Below are 16,532 nucleotides of genomic sequence, written 5' to 3' on the forward strand. Positions count from 1 at the left end.
AATGGGAGGCATTTTCGGGCCGTTTTTGACAAGTTTTGCGAAACTGTTTCCGCGTCGAAAAAACTCCTTGTGAACATAGCCAAAGGCTGATTTCTCTGAAAAAAGCTCCGTACTTTTCAGCCGTTTTTGACTTTACGTGTGAACATACCCTCAAGCTATGGAAACTAACGCAGACAAAAGGTGGAGCAAAGCAAACAATTAGATCACGATCTACATTTTGTAAGCTTTAGGCCTCATTCACACGAGCGTATTTCATGTCCGTGTTACGCGCGTTAAAACAACAGACGTCACACGGACCTATGCAATTCAATGGGGTCATTCAGTGTTTTTCACGTAGCGTGTGTCCGCTACGTGAAACTCACTGCATGTCCTATACTAGTGAGTTTTTTGCGCATCACGCAACCATTAAAGTCAATGGGTGCGTGAAAATCACGAACGCACATTCGTGTGTTCTCGGTGATTCACGCAACAGTTGCTAAAGAAATAATGAGAAAAAGAAATACCCCTCCTTCATTTTTTTTTGCTGCCGTTTTTTGCGTGTGCAAAACGGACACGTTCGTGTGAATAAGGCCTAAGGGTATGTTCACACAGGGCGGATACGCTGCGTAAAAGTAAATAGTGGTGCAGTTTTTCGACCGGAATGTCCGTTGTGGAAAACTGCACCTAAAAAGAAAAAAAAAGATTCATGCTGACGTAGCCATGGCGACACGTCCCTTCATCGTCCTGCAGCCGGGCCTACTGGGATGACGTTTCATCCCATGTGACTGCTGTAACCAACCACAATCATCCCAGGAGGCCAGCCTGCACGAAAAAACACAGAACTCTGGGTAAGAATAAGATTTAATTTTATTTCTGAGTTGCGTTTTTTTTTTTTTTACGGAATCGCTGCTTTTCTGCCGCAAAGAAACGCAAGTTCTGCTATATGTCTCGGGTTTTACCTCCCCATTGAATTCAATGGGGACAACTCGCAACAAATATGCAGCGTTTATGCAAATACAATTGACATGCTGCTGATTTAAAAAAACGCAACGCTGGTCAATTTCTGAGCGTCTTTTTCTGCTCAGCATTTACGCATCGTGTGAATGAGAGTTGTTAAAATCTCATCCACTTTGCCGCTACTATATTATGCTGCGGATTTTCTGTTGCGGAAAATCTGCAGTATTTACGCTACGTGTGAACTTACCCTTACGACCAAAAATGTCAGCTGTAATCTCATTGGCTGTTGTGGTCAGCATTCTCTCTTTAGGCCTCATTCAGATGAAGCTTTTTAAGACCCTTACACGACGTGGTTTTGACGTATGCAAAATGAAATGAAGGAGGTGTTTTCTTTTTCTCTTCATTTCTTGAGCAACTGTTGCGGGAATCACGCACAGCACACGGATGTGCGTCCGTGTGATGTCCGTGAATTTCACGCACCCATTGACTTCAATGGGTGCGTGATGCGCAAAAAAATGCACAAGTATAGGACATGCAGTGAGTTTCACGCAGCGGACACACGCTACGTGAAAAACACGGAATGTCTGTATGGCCCCATTGACTTACATAGGTCCGTGCGACGTGCGTGATTTTCACGCGCGTATCACGGACGTGAAATACGCTCGTGTAAATAAGGCCTTAAGGTGTATATGGTGCAAGAAACACACAGACCAACTGAACACGTAGGTTTACTTAGGAGCGTGATACAAGGAGCAGCAACTTAAAGTAAACACGCCATGAGATTTATTTAGTTTCCATAGGTACCTTTCACCTGTGTGCGTGGCTCGATAATTACCGACTCACCTTGATAATGGTGCAGCCTCTGGGGATAATATGCTCCTATAGCACTGAGGTGTTCCAGGAAATATAGATATAGACAATACAATGAAAAACAAACAAAAAAGGAAAAAGGTAGCAACAGCTACCACATGCAAGTAGCAACACACGTTTAGGCACTGATATTGGACCAAAACGTCTGGTTCGCAATCGGTGTTCTAAGTCATCCCAAAGGTGTTGGACAGACGTGTCAACTCTCCCTGTTCTACCGGGAATCACCATATTTTTAGCACCCATCACACAGCCACCCGGGAGGCTAAAAATAGGGCACAGCAAAAAATAAAATCCTGTCCCATATACTTACCCTCCTCACTCATGGCTCTTGTTCTGCTCCGGGTGTCAGGACCCAGTGCAGCGGCACCCGATACTGAACTAGAACCGGGAGCGAGGAAGGTAAGTATATAGTTTGGTCTGGGGTCTGAATATTATTTTTTTGTCTGAAATTGAAAAAGGGGTCTGATGTGGTCTAAATATTTTAACAGGGTTTGGTCTGCTGTCTGATATTAATGTAGGGTCCGGTCTGGGGTCTCATATTTATATAGGGGGTCTGACATTAATTTAGGGGTCTGGTCTTGGATCTGACATTAATATAGGTAATGTGAATATGTCTAGCCATGCCCTATGAGGAAAGCGAATGACTCCAATCTGAGAAGACGTCTCCTGTGAGTCACTGGATGTTAATGTATTGTGTTCACTTATATGGTGTTCTGAGTGCCTATGTAGGACTGGTACCTACCACTATATGGTGGTAATATTGGTCTTTGTTTAGTGGTTTTTATATAGTAACAGTATAGATATTATTCAGTCACTATGTGGTGGTAATATGTGGTCATGGTGTGGAGGTATTATTTAGTAACAATATGGTGGTATTATACAGTCACTAATTGGGGGTAATATGTGCTCATGGTGTGTAGGTATTATTTAGTAACAGTGTGGTGGTATTATAGTCACTATGGGGTGGTAATATGTGGTCATGGTGTGGAGGTATAATTTAGTAACAATATGGTGGTATTATACAGTCACTAATTGGGGTAATATGAGCTCATGGTGTGGCAGTTTTATTTATCCCTTGTATAGTGGCATCATTGGTAATATTGGCCATGGTATACTGGGTTTTGTGCAGTAACAGTATAATGATATTTGTGTCTTGTATAGTGAATTATGTGGTAACTTTATGTAATATATATATATATACACTATAGAATTTAGAGGTATATTATCACAGATAGAAAATGGTCTTATAGTTTTGTTGTCTCAGACTCCTAACGCCACTGGGGCTCGAGCATAAAAGCAATGATAGGAGGGGGCTAGGCGCAAAAATTTGCCCTGCGACCCATAAGACTCTAGTTACGCACCCGGGTACAGTCAACGAGAAAGGGTCTTCCCCCAAACTGTTACCACAAAGTTGGAAGCTCCATGTGTGTCAAATGTCTTTGTATGCTGTAGCATTACCATTAGCCTTCACTGGAAATATGGGACAAACCCTGAAAACAGACCATTATCCCTCCTCCACCAAATGTTACAGTAGGCACTATGCATTCTGGTAGAGTTTTCCTGGAATCCACTAAATCCAGATTTCTCGATGCCATTGCCAGAAAGTAAAATGTGAGAACACGTTTCCACTGTTCCAGAGTGCAGTGGTGACATGTTTTACACCCCACCAGCTGCCACTTGGCATTGTGCATGACGATCTCAGGCTTGCGTGCAGCGACCATGGAAACCCATTTCATGAAGCTCCGGACACACAGTTCTGGTGATGATGTTACTTCCGGCATTGTGGATCTCTATAGTGAGTGATATAACAGGTCACAGACAATTTTTATGAATCACACACTTCAGAACTCAGCAGCACGGCTCTGTGAGTTGTTGATTCGTGGCTGAGCGGTTATTACTCCTAGACGCTTCCACTTTAGAATAATAGCACTTACAGGTGACTAGGGAAGATCTGGCAGATAATAATAACACTTACATGTGACTGGGGGAGATCTAGCAGATCAGAAATTTCACACATTGACCTGTGGCAAAAGTGGCATCCAATGACGGTACCAAATGTAAAGTCACTGAGCTCTTCAGTGTGACCTGTTTTTCTAGCAATGTTTGTCTATGAAGATTGCATGGCTGTGTGCTTGATTGTATGTACCTGTTATAAATGGGTGTGTATGGTTGAAACACCTGAACTCAAGCCGCTTCACGTCTGTTCAGCTTTTTCCGGAAATAATCGTATCGTGTATGGACTTCAGCTGCTTCGTTCTAGCGATTGGTGGGGGTCTCCGTGCTCTGACCCCCACCAATCCAAACTTCTGACATGTCACTATAACATGTCAGAAGTTTGTCAAACGTTTAGCTACACTTTAACATCTCTCATAAAAAGCGTGAATTGCATTGTAATCTCCCGTAAAATCGGGATTACACAATATCGCATGTGGTTTTTATAGGACCCGGTGGAGGAAAAAAAAATACGCGTTTTTTATTAGGCGATTTCATGAGACCCGGATACGTTAGCCACAATATCACACTGTTATGTAACCACGTTAGAGGGATCATCACAGCCCTGTGAAAACCCAGCCCTTGAAGCGGTTGTCGAGGTTTTGAAAAACATGGCTGCTTTCTTCCGGAAACAGTGCTACACCTGTCCACAGGTTGTGCGTGGTATTGCAGCTCAGAATGGGGCAGTGTAGCAAAGCAGAAGATTTGGTCAGAAAGCACTTTATTACAGACCCTATAGCTAATGGGGTGGGGAGATAATAATGCACAGTTCCCAACCCAGGATCTACCACAATCTGAAAAGCAGTTATCCGTGCTAGACAACAAAGCAATTCAGATCGTAAATAGGGTTGTAGGAAAGATCACATTGTCTGCAGGCGCCATTGATGGCAGCCTGTATTCTGTTGTTGGAGCGCCCACAGAAGCCGTAACGATGCAGAGTTATCAGAGTTGTTAAACTACAACCCTAGATTGTGTACTATACCACGTTTATGTGTAGAAAATTAGTTTATCCTTTTGATCTTGAAATCTAGTGTGTAAGCTCGTGACATTGGGGTTTCCTATCGCCCATTGAAAGTAGAATTTAAAAAGGAGCAGTTCCTCATCTGACAGCTGTTCAAATATGGCTCCAGAATGTTATGTATTATCACTATATAGATACACTAGAATAGTTCCGCAATGCTCCCCAAAATAGATTACTGATATTATTTATTCACATAGCAAAGTGCTCTTCCATGTAGCTGAACTGTGTGTAAAATAGAACTGTATTATATCAATTAGGACATGTGGCGTTGTGTGTACAGTATAATAGAATAGTATTCTGGACACGTCATGTTGGGAGGTGTAGTGTTCTATGTATAGAGTATAATAGAATTGTATTATGGTCACGTCTAGTGATCGGGTGATGTTGGGTGGTGTAGTGGTCTATGTATAGAGTATAATAGAATTGTATTATGGTCACGTCTAGTGATCGGGTGATGTTGGGTGGTGTAGTGGTCTATGTATAGGGAATAATAGAGTTGTATTAGGCTGTGTTCACACGCTAAACAAAAACTAGCTGTAAAATACAGAGCTGTTCTCAAGGGAAAACCGCCTCTGATTTTCAGCCTTTTAAGCATCATGCTGGGTTCACACGAGCACATTAACGTCCGTAATGGACGGACGTATTTCGGCCGGAAGTCCCGGACTGAACTCAGTGCAGGGAGCCGGGCTCCTAGCATCATACTTATGTACGATGCTAGGAGTCCCTGCATCGCTGCAGGAAAACTGTCCCGTACTGTAATCATGTTTTCAGTACTGGACAGTAGTTCCACGGAGAGGCAGGGACTCCTAGCGTCGTACATAACTATGATGCTAGGAGCCCGGCTCCCTGCACGGAGTTCGGTCCGGGACTTGCGGCCGAAATACGTTCTGTCCATTACGGACGTTAATGTGCTCGTGTGAACCCAGCCTCAAGCGGTTTTTGCGGCTGTTTTTCTAATGACCCAATGAAATCTGCTCCAAAAACGGCTCAGGCACTTTTTACGGAGCACTATTTTATGCGCCGTTATTTTTAAAAGGCCACGTAAAAAAAAAACCTGTCGGAACAAAACGCATTTTTTCCCATTGAAATCAATGGGCAGATGTTTGGAGGTGTTCAGCTTCCGTATTTTCAGCCGTTGTTTGGGGGTGTTTACGACCCAAAAAACAGCTGAAAAGAAGCCGTGTCAACATACTCAGTGGTCGAGTCACGTTGGGAGGTGTAGTGCTCTATCTATAGAGTATAACAGAATTGTATTATGATCATCTCCAGTGCTTGGACCATGTTGGGGGTTGTAGTGTTCTATGTATAGAGTAGAAGAGAATTACATTATGGTCATGTCCAGTTGGACTATTTTGGGTAATGTAATCTTTGTATAGAGTCTAATTGAATCGTATTATGGTCACGTCCAGTGGACGGGTCATGTTGGGGGTTGCAGTGCTCTATGTATAGGAAATAATAGAATTGTATTGTGATCATGTCCAGCGTTGGGGTCATGTTGGGAGGTGTAGTCTTTGTATAGAGTATAATAGAATTGTATTATGATTATGTCCAGTGCTCAGGTCATGTTGGGGGTTGTAGTGTTCTATGTATAGCAATATATAATAGAATTGTATTATGATCATGTCCAGTGTTGGGGTCACGTTGGGGGGGTTGTGGTGTTCCATGTATAGAGTGTAATAGAATTGTATTATGGTCATGTCCAGTGGTCAGGTCATGTTGGGGGTTATAGTGTTCTATGTATAGCAGCATAATAGAATTGTATTATGGCCATGTCCAGTGTTGGGGTCACGTTGGGGGGGGGGGGGGTGGTGCTCCACATCTGTAGCTTGTAACAGATATATTGCGATCATGTCACATTAGAGAACAAGACTAAAACACACACCTATTCAATAATAAAAGAGGAAACCAGAGTGGAAATGTTCACACATAGAAACCCAAGTAGAGTTTATTATACAATATATTTATAAAGAGAAGAACCTCCGATTCAGAGGCCTGAATAACGAGGGGAGGGTGGTGAGTACAATGATTCAAATGAACATTACGAAACTGGATTTTTATTGGTACCATACAGGACTCAATGGCACAAACTACGCATTGTCATGTGAGTGCGCTGATCATTGGCAAAGTCTACAGGTCAATGGGGGGGGAAAGGGATGGTCAAAAAGGTCACCATTTCACAACATAAAAATCCTAAACAGGAAAGGGTTCATGGCATTTTCTGACCTTGTACATTGCACCTTGTAAGAACCAAAAAAATATAATGTAGCACGCACATTTATATATACATATATATATTCTACAGGTCTCCTCCATTACCACCCCAGTTGAGCTATACATAGAAATATGACATGGGTTTACAGTGAATGTATTGCTGTAGATTACATTGTAGATTGTAGGGAAGACAGAACTAAAAGGAAAAAAGTGGAAAAAAAACCATGTTAAAAGCAAAAGCGTGAACGCGGTCAGTAATAAACATCCATATAAATACCGGACTAAGATAAGCTAAAAACAAAAACAAATTGAACTATATTCAACACAATATAAAAGAGAGCTTGAAAGATATGTCGTCAAAGTAGAAAGACCTTCTGGTCCAGCGCATGTTTACCTCCAGTGGTAAGGCCCTGATCATACACAGTTTTTGGCTCAGTTTTTTTTTAGCCAAACACAGAAATGGACACAAAATAAAGGAGCTGTATAAAGAAAAGACTGACACCTCTCCTTCAATTTGGATGCACTTCTGGCTTTGGCTGAGAAAACCAAGTCAAAAACGGCATCAAAACAGTGTGATCCTGGCCGAAGAATGCAGCCAATCAGAACGCAAGGAGTCCATGACCTTGTGTTTTCCAAAAAAACAATAAGGTCATTGGTTCTTTTTGGGAAGGGGACAGTTAAGGAAATTGGTTAATAATTAACTTTTCCCCTCCACCACTCAAGGATTTACTTTTGAACCTCTTAACTTTTATACACACAAATCTCCGAATTTCTGGACCCCAGCCATTACCATTGGTGAGAACAGAATCAGCGAGGTGCATTTCATTATTACACAGTCCTCTGTTTTGAGAATAGACCAAGCAAAAAAGTCTGGCGTTTGGCAGCAGCTGTATCAGATCTTTTGCCCAATGTCACTGCATTAAAAAAAAAATTGGGGTTTCCTAAAAATAAAGACAAATGCTATTTTTTGCACCAGGACGGGATCCTCAACATTTGTCACATTTTAAAGGATCCCTAAGAAATCTGAACAATTGGACACCCTTATTAGAGTCTTAAAGCGCTGATCGGGGGGGTTATAGAATAGCTTTCCACCTTGTATTCCCCTGCACTTTGTGGACTGAGAGGAGTCCTAGCATACTTTCTTGTAGCCCTTAACAGATTGAGCTCTATTTATAAGGAGTAAGGAAGTTTGACAGGTTCCCTTTAACAAGAAACTTTTTGGAAAAATGTAATTTGTGGCATTAGAGCCCTCCTAGTGGCCAGCATCAACATTACAAGATGGAATGGCCAAAAAATGTTATGCAAATTAATTTATCATTTATAGTATTAAAAAAAAAAAAGTGTACTTGGGGCAATTATATAAATTGTAGAAAATTATTGTAATTAGGTTTACTTTTAGAGAGTGAAAGGGATGGTTTCCTCTTATTACACAATAAATCAGGATTTACGTAACTTGCAGACTCCGCTTCTAACAGAGCACTTTTTTTAGTTTGTAATTTTTGGACAATCTGTGGTGTGACTAGTACAAGTCACTTCTTATTCACTGTACAAATAACCATATCGCCTGCCACGAGACCGCCCTGGACTAATACTGTACAGGACTGACGCAAGACGTCCACTTATCACAAATAAAAAAAAAAAAAATCACCAACCACAAAGTTCAGAGCAGTGGAAAAAAAATAATTCAGGCTCCCCACGGGGCAATATGGACCCTTTAAAAGAATTCTATCCAATTTGTAACATGTCCAAGTATAAATTTAGTTAGCGTTTTGTGGTGAATATGTTAAAGATTAACTCATTCTGCCCATGAAACGATTGCATGGTAATTTATCATCCCACTTGTTAGATCTAAAACAGAAAACATCTTAACAAAAAGGAACCATATAACTACTGGGCGATTGTTTTGCATATACAGATATTTGGTTGGTTTGTGACTTTTGACTCACCCTCTGCATTATAAAGTTAAAGGCGATATCACCTTTGAACATTGCCTCTTGTTACAAGGGTCCCCTGACGATATACAGATTTACTGGTTGTCCCATTGCTGGAACCCCCAGCGATCAGCTCTAACCTGTGAGAAACCTGGCAGCTCAATTTTCCTGCAGCGCCACCGCAGGAGAAATGGAGCATTTACCCAGTTCTCATTGATCCTGAACGGAGGACCGCAATCTATTTATTTAAAATTCGATAATAGGGTGTTGGAAAATTAGTTTTCTAAAGCGGACAACCCCTTTAAGAAAGTAATTTTCATCCAATTAGAGTCTGAAGGCTGCAGGTACATTGGTTAGTTTTACTGAACTCTATGGTTAACCTACGATTGCATTAGTCGCTAAGAAATAGCAGAACACTTCCAAATTCTTGGGATTATCATGGGTCCATCACAGAGCACAATTTAATTCCTAGTAAGCACAATTGATGAGAGAAAATGGAGTGTTTATTTTATTTTTACATTAGACAAATTCTACCTGCATTTTTATGGCTATTATCAAACCACAACAATGTGAATGTGCCTCAAGACTGACGGATAGTAACTGTAGCGCTGAAGAATCTATGGAATATTAAAAAAAATATATACATATAGGGTACTTCGATTGTGAGCCCCACTGGGGACAACTTCTGTACAGCGCTATGAAATGTGTTGGTGCTATATAAATAACAGAAATAAAATAGCCATAATAGCAGGTGGCGCTTAAAACTAAAGGGATAGTTCACTTTGGACAATCTTTTTTTCGATAGATAAGTGGATCACAGTGTGCCGCCACCCCCCCCCCCCCTTCTGGAAACCCTCAGATCAGTGATCTGTGGTGGAACTTTAGCAGCAGGTGCTCAATTTCCCTGCAGCACCACCACAGGGGAAATGAAGTATTACTCAGTACCAACCGAAAAAAATAAGCGGTCAGTGTAATCAACAGACATGCTGGGTCCTCCAGAGAGAGACACTCTTTGTAGCCACTCCCCACTCTGGTTAATAGAGAAGGGTGCTGAACGAGAGACCCTCGTCAGACTTTTCTAAACAAGACAACCCCTTTGAGACTTTAGATGTCAAACATGTACAAATGGTTCGGCTGAGGTCCAAATTTATTTCAATAAATGTTGGGAATTCAATGGTCACTAAAGACCTTTGAAGCAATTTATCTTCTGGGCAAAAAAAATGGAGTCAGGTCTGATCCTCATTTACCCCCAACAGCAGATGTTGAGAACCCCCATGTCATTAAATTTTTGCCAAAATTGATGGAATCTGCCCGAGAAACCTCAGGCCAGGATTACACGGCTAGTTCCAAAACAGTCTGGTGTGACTGAATTCCTACGGCTAAGGCTAAAATGTAAAAATCTGCACGGTATACATTTTTTATAAATATTTTTTACACTTGGAGGCCAGTGGCCTCAAGGTACGCTGCAGATGTATACAAAACGGAATGTGAACAGATCCTAATTTTGTGTGTCATGAGTGGCACAGAGAGTAGGATTAGGGGGATGGCTTGGTGACAACCACGAGTTTACCAAAAACATGGCTTTTTTTCCCCTGGTTTGTTCTCTTCTTGCATTAGACACCGTTTTATATGTAGCAGTTCTGGGTTGCACCCAAGGCCAAAGATAGAAAAATATAAAACAAAAAACAATTTGATTAAAGCCAATTTTACAATGCAACATTCCTAAATTTAAAGGCGTTCTCCACTATTGCTGCAAACGGATACAAACAATCGTGTCTCCATTGAATACGTCTTTACCTGCAGAGGGAACACAGCCGCTCTAATCCCTATGAGTAGGGAGACCTATTAGTCCTGCATCAAGAAGCAGTAAACCCTAGAGTACCCCTTTAAATTTAAAGCTACCGCTTTCATTCTTTTGCTTTTAACAAGACTAATTTGGACTGAAGACCCTAGAAAAAAGGGGCTTTGGCCCACACACACGAATGAAAACTAGACCATTGAACATCACATGGTTACAGAGAACTGGTGACGAAAAATAAACCCCCATTTATTACAGTCCTCATTATGGAGACACAAGAAAATCCCCCTCCCCCAAATATCATACACCCTATACATATATATATATATATATATTAAAAAAAATAAAAAAAATGAATATTTTCTAAATGATAATACATTAAGACTAAAATTACACACGGCTTCTACTGAGCGGAAATGTACAGGCACAAGATACATAAACCCAAGCGAGAGAACAGGTTGGTAAGGAGAAAAGAGAGAGGGGGGGGGGATATTATCACACAACTTTACATAGAAGGGAAGAGCGTGAGTCTTAGGTGTCTCTTCTCTTCCATTCTTAAGGGATTACAAAGGAATTTCGGCAAAGTCTTTCCTTGGTTTGAAGCTTTTGGAACTGTATAAAACAAGATTCCCCAGAGATATAGAATAAGCCAGTACAAAATCAGGACAGCAATTTTTTTTTAACTTACTTTTTCTTTTTTAATAATAATATTTAAAAATAAAAAAACAAAAATAAAACAGAATTAAAAAAAAAAATAATTAAAAAAGCAAGCAAGAACGAGGCACTGTGGAGGCTGCAACGGCTAAATATTGAAATTTGTGAAAGAAATAAAATGAATATGTACAATGAGCTGAAATTAAAAAAAATAAAAATGGATAAAAATGCCTTACACAATACAATAATTATTTAATTAATGCCCACATCATGCCAAGCTACCTGAAGGAGGAGGATACATGTGAGGTCATAGTCTTACATCTACAAAGCTTCGCTCAACCAGTACAATTTACAGGGGTCCATTGTTGCCCCTTCCTAGACAAAGAACCTTACTAGATCTCCAGTATAGGTCCATACCTGCGTATATAGTGGCATTTCCACATAGCCACTCTATTCCCTATGTAGGTATGGTCATATCTGCACAGGACATAGCCAATGGAGACCCAATGATCTACTTTAGCTGCACATCCGGAAATAGCAATAGCGAAGGACCCCTTCAAAGTGAATGTCCACCATGTGGTATTTTAGTCTAAATTAGTCCAAAATTATGAATCGATTAATTTCTTAATATATCGTTATAGGGGCCAGAGCTCTGTTTTTCTGATACGGAACTTCAAATCTCCTGCATAGATATAAAATTGATAAAACTCTGGCTACCTGCAGCCACCACTAGAGGGAGCTTACCATATACATTGAGCTCTAACAGTGTGCAGTAAGCTCCCCCTAGTGGTGGCAGATTTGGAGCTCTATAAAAAAAACGAACTGCTATAAAAGCATATATTAGTAATTAGACAGCGCATATTGTTGTACCTACTTCTAAGGGGCTTTATTTGATCGGAGACTTCGTGAAATTAGTCTTAGAATGGACAAGGCCTTAATTTAGATATGGGTGCCAGTGATTTTTTTTGGATGTATTTAAAAAAAATTAAGATGGCATTGGAAAAAAAGAATACTCCTTTTAATGATGCGAATATTATTTAGCCGAAAATATTTTTTTTGGGAGCGGTTTTTCAATTGACACAATGATAAACAGCTCCAAAACCGGCTCAAGACGTGCTCCTTTTTACGGGGCGTTTTTTACAACAGTGGCATAAAAAAAAAACGCTTTGTCTGAACTCAATGGGCAGATGTTTCTAGACGTTTCGCTAGTATTTTTCCAGGCGTATTTTGAGGCGTTTATGCCCCAAAATACGCCTAAAAACACAGCGTGTGTACATCGTCTTACTGTCATGCCCATGACAGGGCATAGAGACTCATCTCCCAGCCTTTCTGGAAGCATGGCGCCACCTATATTCAATTATTAGGCATTAATCTAGAGAAGTTAGATGCCATTATTTTGTTTTCTTAAATTCCCAAAATTATCATTTCTGTAAAAAACAGATAATTGCAGATTGTGGACAAAATTGAAGCTGGACTAAATTTACTAGTAAACGCCCTTAGTGAGGTCACTTGTCCATGAGCCGGGCCGCAACAGGACAGCCCGCTAGCATTTCAGTGCGAATGATGAACCCTTCCCACCCTATGACTTACATTAAATTTACAAACCCCCTCACCAGCTTTCCCCTCCCCCCCACCTACTTTGTTCATATGCAGTTACTGGTCCACAGTACCTCAGTTCCTCTCGCAGTAACCCCTTTCCTAAAAAGGTATGACCTGCAGCAAAGGGGTTAATTTTAAAATGTCTTTTTTTTTTTTATTTCAATTTACAGGTAGAGAAGTTTCAACTTTTTTTTTCTTTTTCTCGACTTTTATTTTAAAACAAACATTTTGTTCCTCCACTTCGGCCTGTTATACACATATATATATTTTATTCTATTTTTGTTTTATCTTTACTGTGAAGCCTGTGAGGTTGGGTTCTCCGATTTGCTTTCTTGGCTTGAAGGTGGTTTGCTGTTCCAGGGGCTGTTGGCGCCTAGTGCGGGGGAGTTATTGAAGCTATCCTCGTCGTCAATTCCATTGGCAGCATCAAACTGAGTGTTCTCCAGGCGGGTTATCAGTCGCTCATCTTCATCCCCGAATTCTCCTCCCATAAGGGTTGGTTCGCCCACCACCATTACATCCTGAAAGGGAAGAGTTCCAGAAACATAATCAAGGCAGAGGCGTGTCCCTCCCTTCCACTACTACGCGTGGTCAGAAGCGGCTTCTTGGAGGTCAGGGGAAAGCGGAGGCCTGCAAAAATGCATGTAACGTAAGGGATGTAGGATTAAAGCCCTACAGTCATTACATAGAAGCATGTGTTACGCATTACCCAGATCTACTCCTGGTATGAACCTTGAAAGGGTCTCGTCACATTGATGCAAATTCTGCCTGAGCTTCATCTCTACCCACCATGCGTCTATACTGTTCAGAAGTCCCAAAACAGGAGATTATAATTATATCCAACCCACTTCCAATAGAATTAGGCTCCTCCTCTTACAGAATTCAGGACTGACCTGTTAAAATTGGGACTATTGGCAGGTATATACTCAGCAGATGGAGTTAAATGCAGGTAGCAAAGATTTCATTAATATAAGACAGACAAAAATGGTGACATTTGTAAAAAAAACTTTGCACAGGGAATTTATACCGGTACGTTAAATCATTCAGGGGCACTTCAAACCCAGTGTAATCATGATGGAAAGACATGTGTCGTTGAAAATTTTAATAGAAAAAGAAAATACATTTAAAAAAAAAAAAAGGGTTGTCTGGTTTAGAAAACCCAATTTTCAACTGCCCTATTAGGGTACTTTTGATTTCATAAAGGGGAGTCCCTCATTCAGGACTCAATTAGCCAGATTTGAAAGAGGCTACAAAGAGTGTGTGTCAATGGGAGGACCTAGCATGTCCATGCATTACATGAAAACTCCATTGATCCCGTGTAATGCTTAATTTCTCCTGCGGTGGTGCTGCAGGGAAATTGAACAATTAATGCTGGCTTTCCCCACTGATTATGGCTGACTGTTGGGGGTCCCAGCAGCAGGATAACCTGCGATAAGCTTATTTTCAGAGCACTAAAGGAATTGTCCAAAGCAGACACAACATGTAAACCCAGACTAAATTAGCTGCTAGGAATCTGATTAGATTTACCTGTGCAGTAGTTTCCACAAATGTCCCCCAAATTTTTTTTACAAAAACGGACCATTGATCAAGAATTCTCATAGTTCTTGCATTTGACTCCACTTTACTAAGTCGTGAGATTATATATATATCAGAAGCAGTAAGTGCACAGATGTGACCCTGTGTTAATTCTAATATACTTTCTGCTGCAGATTGTGCTTATTTGGGTGCGTTGTGCTTACATTACATAGATCTGCTACACAAGGACTATTATAGAGGAACATTCAGAGACATTCAGGGGGGACAGTCCTGCTTCTTCATTACATACAAATAAATAGAAATAATGATTCACTCCATAATATTCAGCAGGTTAATAAATACTGAGGTGGGATTCTCCAGATACTCACAGAAGACATATGCCACTTTCAGTACACAGTACTACTCTATAACTCAGTGGCATTACTCTTATGGCTGCACTACTGTCGTAGAAAGATTACTCCCAAGCCTTTTCAGGTACTTTGATATTGATGGCCCATCCTTAGGATCTAGTAGTGGCCGTGCCCGGTATTGCAGCTCACTTCGGTTCAGTCCCTTTAAGTAATTGGGACTGAGCTGCGATACCAGGAACAGCCACTACCAAATGCGTGGAGCTGTGCCTGGTAAACAATGGTAAATACCAACTTCAATCAGCTGATCGGTGGGGGTGCTAGGAGTCGTAGCTTCCACCAATATGATATTGATGGCGTATCCTGAGTATAGGCCATCAATATCAAAGTTCCAGAAAACTCCTTTAAGGACTCCCTAACTTTACCTGGATCACTGCAAGGAGAATCAGTACCTTTCGGGAGATTGAGCAGATTTATAAAACCTAGTGCAAAAGAAAAATGGATCATTCAGAATTCAGCTCCCATTTCTCAGAGGCCCTTTACAAAATTAAAGTTGCAACCATTGGTAACTGGGAGAAACCATCTTTACTTAAATTACCGTAGTTTTTATAAATCTCCCCATATACAGTAAGTGAACTCTTAAAGGGTATGTTCACCTTTAAACACTGTTTTACTTTCAGAAAACGAAGAGATTAGCTACATAAAAAGTTGGGTAACTCTGCATATGCATATGCATTGCACTACTTATCTTGTACTGATCCATAGTAACAGCCTAGATTATACTTCAGAGCAACCTTCATAATTCTGCTGGATGTTATTGGAAATAGTCAGCAAGCTTGTGGACAGAGACACTCTTAAAAGCTTAGTCTGGGTTCATTTTTATCAGTTGCATCCAGACAGGTTTTTTTTTAGCCTGAGCTGGACACAACGGATGCCAATTTTTGCGCACTTCAGCCACGAATGCTGGACCGGTGCAGACTGTAAAACGCGTCATATAAAGTTTTTCTGTCCAAGCTAAGATACGGATGCCATGGATGGCAGAAATGCTCCCTTGGGAAAGCATGGGATCATTTTCCCTCCAGTGTTTCTGTACCACGCCGGAGGAAAACTACGCCATGTTGCCAGATATATGGGAACCCGCCCATGGCTGAGCTTATATAATACATGTAGGAAAATGTACTGCCTCGATCAGATAACCGTCCAGTGCCTGGTGTAAAGAGGACGACATTTTCCAGAGAGCAACTCTTGCTCTGAAAAGACTCTGATCAAGCAGGGAATGCTGGAAATTTGCACCATTTTCAATGCAGTCGTGAATGGGCCATTATACAGCCTGTAAAAGCCAGGACCAGTACAAGTCATGTACAGCAAAGAAGCCAGTAAATGATGTCTGGGTTCCCCTTTGGACATGAAAACTCACACTTCATAAAACACAAGAAGTTTCTGAGAGGAGAACAAAGCTGTCTTGTCGTCAGGTTCCCCTTGACTGCCTGTTTCCAGGAATTGTGAACCAGTTTCCTATGATAAATCTTATCTACTGACATTCCTAGTCTAGATATCCCCTTAAGCTATGGAGAACCTGATTTCATAGCAGATCTGGCTCTGCGCGCTAGCTTCGGCTCTGGAGAGTATAATACACA

The 16,532-nt window shown here is 40.9% G+C and overlaps 1 protein-coding gene across 7 annotated transcripts in view; it reads right to left on the reverse strand.

Annotated features, from left to right (window-relative positions):
- Positions 1-10,987: 10,987 nt before the first annotated feature.
- LDB1 (LIM domain binding 1) overlaps positions 10,988-16,532 on the reverse strand; it is a 158,180-nt gene continuing 152,635 nt past the window's right edge. For 5 of the 7 annotated variants that reach the window (XM_075843016.1, XM_075843017.1, XM_075843014.1 and 2 more), the window contains one exon: positions 10,988-13,533. In XM_075843016.1, coding sequence (XP_075699131.1) covers positions 13,303-13,533 — 231 coding nt within the window. In that variant the 3' untranslated portion in view covers positions 10,988-13,302. Of the gene's footprint in view, positions 13,534-15,320; positions 15,378-16,532 lie in introns of all 7 variants that reach the window. The other 2 variants (XM_075843019.1, XM_075843018.1) reach the window with 1 other exon arrangement.

This window comes from Rhinoderma darwinii, chromosome 11, assembly GCF_050947455.1.
Source record: "Rhinoderma darwinii isolate aRhiDar2 chromosome 11, aRhiDar2.hap1, whole genome shotgun sequence".
Taxonomy (NCBI): domain Eukaryota; kingdom Metazoa; phylum Chordata; class Amphibia; order Anura; family Rhinodermatidae; genus Rhinoderma; species Rhinoderma darwinii.